Source organism: Protobothrops mucrosquamatus, unplaced genomic scaffold, assembly GCF_001527695.2.
Source record: "Protobothrops mucrosquamatus isolate PMUCROS unplaced genomic scaffold, P.Mucros_1.0 scaffold2571, whole genome shotgun sequence".
Lineage (NCBI taxonomy): Eukaryota > Metazoa > Chordata > Lepidosauria > Squamata > Viperidae > Protobothrops > Protobothrops mucrosquamatus.
The window spans coordinates 163,452-167,488 of NW_015388629.1; the positions used below are offsets into that span (position 1 = coordinate 163,452).

Here is a 4,037-nt window from a genome sequence, read left to right on the forward strand (position 1 = left end):
CCTCCCCCCCACCCTGGTTCCCCCTAAAAATTTATTAAAACACCCCTGTAAAAACGTTCTCAGATTAAATAATTTAAACAATTTTTTGTTAGTGACCACTGCATGCCACCTCTCGGGGTTCCACACCCCATCCTCGAGGTAGGCCCTAGCAATGTTGCTGGGCCAGGCCTGCGCGAGGGGTGAGTCGCGCAGGGCCAGCAGGACCATCCTGGAATACATGGGTCCGGCGAAGGGAGTCCGTGGCACAGAGGGGAAGGTGTTATTTGGTGGTTCTCAGGTCTTCTAACCAGAGCCAGGGAATCAAAGAGTCTGACCTCGAGAGGTAGTCCTTAAGTCCTCCAGAACCAGGTCCTCTAGGCCGGGGCGGGCCAAGTCCAAAACCAGGCCCCAAATCCTCACCTGGCCGAGGCCGTTGAAAAGGCCGCTGAGGTCGCCAGAGCCGCCGGAAAAGCTCCAAAGCCGCCGAAAGGCCGCCGAAGGAGCCACCAACGCCGCCGGAACCGAGACAGCCGAAAGGGCCCTCAAAGAGGCCGCTAAGCAGGTCGTCGAGGCCATCGCGGCCGCCAGAACGGCCACCGAGGCCCAAAGACCACCAAAGGGCCACTGGAGGGGCCATCGGGGCCACCGGGGCTGCTGAAGAAGCCGTCCGAAGGCCACCGAGGCCAAAATGGATTGCCGAAGGGGCCGTTGGGGCCATTGGAAGGGCCATCGGGGCCGTTGGCACAGTTCTTAAAGAGGCCGCCGAGGCCACCGGAGAGGCCATCAGGTCCGGGAGGGCCGCAGGAAGACCGCCGAGGTCGTCAAAAATGTCTCCGAGGCCAAGAGAAGCCGCCAGCCATTGGAGAGACCGCCGGTCGCTGGAGAAACCGCCCGCGAGGCCGCCGGTCGCTGGAGAAACTGCCCGCGAGGCCGCCGAGGGACGGAAAGGCCGAGCAGGCCGACAAACAGCTACCCGGTCGGCTCCACGTTCCCACGTCCCCTCGCATTCCCGGGGAACTCACCGGGGAGAAGTCAACCTGGGGACGGGTCTCCAGACGGGTCACCAGACCTTCGGAGGTCTCCAAGGCTCCCCTCTGCCCACCCTCGGTCTCCGCTACTACAGAGCTACGAATGGGCATCCGCCATCTTCAGGCATGCGCAGACCTTAATAATCAGGCATGCGCAAACCTTAATAAAGGTTTTGAGGTAAAGATGAATGTACTTTAGAATGATGCTTTTATTTCAAACAATATCTATTTTGAAAAATGATTTGCCTCTTAAGCGATGATAAAAAAGATGTATCTAGACTTACATGGCATAATAAAAAAACCAAGACTTACATGGCATAATAAAAAAAAACCAAGAGCTGAATATAAAATTATTCAAGATCCAAAGGAAAGAGGAGGATTAAGATTATTGATTTTAAATTGTATTTTGCAGCCTGCTGTTTGGTTTCGATGAAAAAGTGGGTGTTATTGAAAAATAAGAGAATGTTAGAATTAGAGTAACATAATCAGAGGTCTGATTGGTATGGCTTTTTATGTTAAACTTTTACTTTAAGTTAAAGTAAATGTAGATTTTAAAAATCATTATGTGAAAATATGGAATAAATACAAGCCCAGGTTGTGCCTGAAAATATCTTTATTGGTCTCAGCACAGGAAACATTTTAAAGAAACAAAACAAAAGGCAAAGAAAAATAATTAAGTATCAAAATCTATTAATATAGGAACATGGAGAATTCAAGATAAAAGTCAAAACAACAATTGACTACAGAGGGATATAGATAATTATCAAAGGAGCATGAAGGCACTTCAAATCAATATTGGGGATGTGAAAAATATGAAGGGACATTTTACTATGCCTTCTGAACTTGTGAAAAATCTAGAAAATTTTGGTTACAAATACATGCAATGATAGAAAGAATTTTAAAGATTAATACTAAAAAAACCAGATCTCTTTTTACTGGGATTTACTGGTAAGACAACTAGAAAAGACTAATGGGTGATTTTATATATGAAAACTGCAGCAAGATTACTATATCACCTATAATGGAGAAACACCAAAATACCCACAATAGATTGGAATAGATTGAGAAGATGGCAGAATTGTCAGAAACTGACCCATTTGATTAAAACAATTATTTTTATAAAAGACTGGAAAACTTTTGGGGACTTTCTGTTGAAAATAGAAAAGAGCAAAGTAGTGATTTATGGGTAGGATGACTGAAAAAAGATTAAGAGAGGACCGAAGGGATATCAAAGAGGGAGGAGGAATAATGTTGGAAAGAAGGCCGAAAGACACTTTTTTTCTGATTATTTCTTTACATTTTCTTTCTGTTTAGCTCTTTGTACTTTTTCTTTTCCTTTCTTTTTACTTTACATTCGTCTTTTGCTGATGTAAATATTCTCTATAAAAATAATAAAGTATTGTTTTGATTTTAAAAGTTAACAGAAAGCTAACACACACTATAAAGCATCAGCTTCAATACTCGTTTTTATTTCTAAGGATGTTTTTGTGATCCAAGGAGACTTCAAAGGTATTCTGAGAAAACAAGATATTGGACGGTAACAATCCAATCCTTGTTTGGATAAGTAGAGAATATCCAGGGAATTTAGGCAGGTGTGGTGAGGACAGAGAATATCCTGGGAATTTAAGCAGGTATGGTGAGGAACAGTCTCATCATTTTGCCATCTAATAAATGGGTATTTTATGATGGGCCACAGTCATAAAATATAATAGTGCCCATAATGTAGCTCTCAAAATTCCACTGAAAGAACTGATCCCAAAACTCCACTTATGTTTTCCTCCAAGACAAATGGCACACTTCCTTAGTATAGAGTAGACCATGGATCCCCTGATCAGAATATATTTAACTCTTCAACTACAAATAAGAAATACCTATTATATAACAGAGTGAAATGCAATACACAATGAAGTCATCCCAGTTGGAAATACGTACGTTATGGAAGTAAAACTCAGCAAATGGGACTTCCGGTGGCAGGCGACTTCGTCGGACGCAGCTGTTTGCTGCCTCCCGCCTGTTTCAGCGTAAAAGCCGTTTTGACAGCCAGCATCAGCTGTCAAACGGCTTGATACCCTTCCCCTGGGCATAGGGGGATAGGTGAGCTGCCCGGGGTAGGAGTTGAGTTCCCGAGTCGTCCCTTGTGGACGATGTAGGTTAGAACTCCTCCGGAGCCCCGAGGTTTACTCCGCGATCCAGGACGCCTTCGCTTCGGCGAAGCTAGAAGCCGCCGTCACTGCTGCAACTTAAATTGAACTGTGAGTTTCTTGTAAGCAGACGAACCGACCCTGGAAGTTTGCTTTTTATCTTGGATTTTGCTCTAACTTGGTTAATAAGTTCTTCCCTATACTTGAGGTGGATTGAGTGAAAGTGAATTTAAAATGGCGATGGATTGATACTTTTCAGCAAGAAGTGAAAGTGATTTCGGGTCTGGAACTTTTGTTACTTTTAATACGCTTATTATCTGTTTTGGCTGAACTGTTTAAAAGACCTTTTTACAACTGGAAATTTACTGCTAACATGGCTTCGAGAAAAACCGTGCCTTCAACTTTAAAATCAACTACATCTCCGATGTCACAGCCACCCCAACCAACTTCTAAAATCTCTCATCTGCCACCCCGCCATCTTCTTCACCTCCACCGCCCTCTGGTAGAGAGTTGCAGGATTTGATGTCTGTAACTATCAAACAAATGACTGAGATGTTTCAAGAGATGGATGCTAAAATGCAAAATAGATTCGATGAAGTAATACAACAACAACAAGATTTATCGCAGAAACATGAGGGCTTTTGTATGAATGTGACAACCGCTTTTCAAGGTCTGGCTGAATATGTGGACGCGGTGGCAGAAAGGGTGGAGGAGAACGAACAGAGAGCAGAAGTAAGTGATCATAGACTTGAACTTGTAGAGGAGAGTCTGGAAAATGTTAAGGCTGATGTGTTGATTGCTCAATTTCGTGACATGGAGTTTGCAATTCGGATCCGGGGGTTGGCTGAGGATCCAAAGGAGAACTTAAGACAAGTAATTTCAGACGCAC

The 4,037-nt window shown here is 44.1% G+C and overlaps 1 protein-coding gene across 1 annotated transcript in view; it reads right to left on the reverse strand.

The window, feature by feature from the left end:
- Window positions 1–763, reverse strand: part of LOC107295921 (E3 ubiquitin-protein ligase RNF213) — a 13,009-nt gene extending 12,246 nt beyond the window's left edge. The window contains exon 1 of the mRNA XM_015825254.2: window positions 400–763. Within this exon, the coding sequence (XP_015680740.2) occupies window positions 400–763 (364 nt within the window). The remainder of the gene's footprint in view (window positions 1–399) is intronic.
- Between the last annotated feature and the right edge of the window lie 3,274 nt (window positions 764–4,037).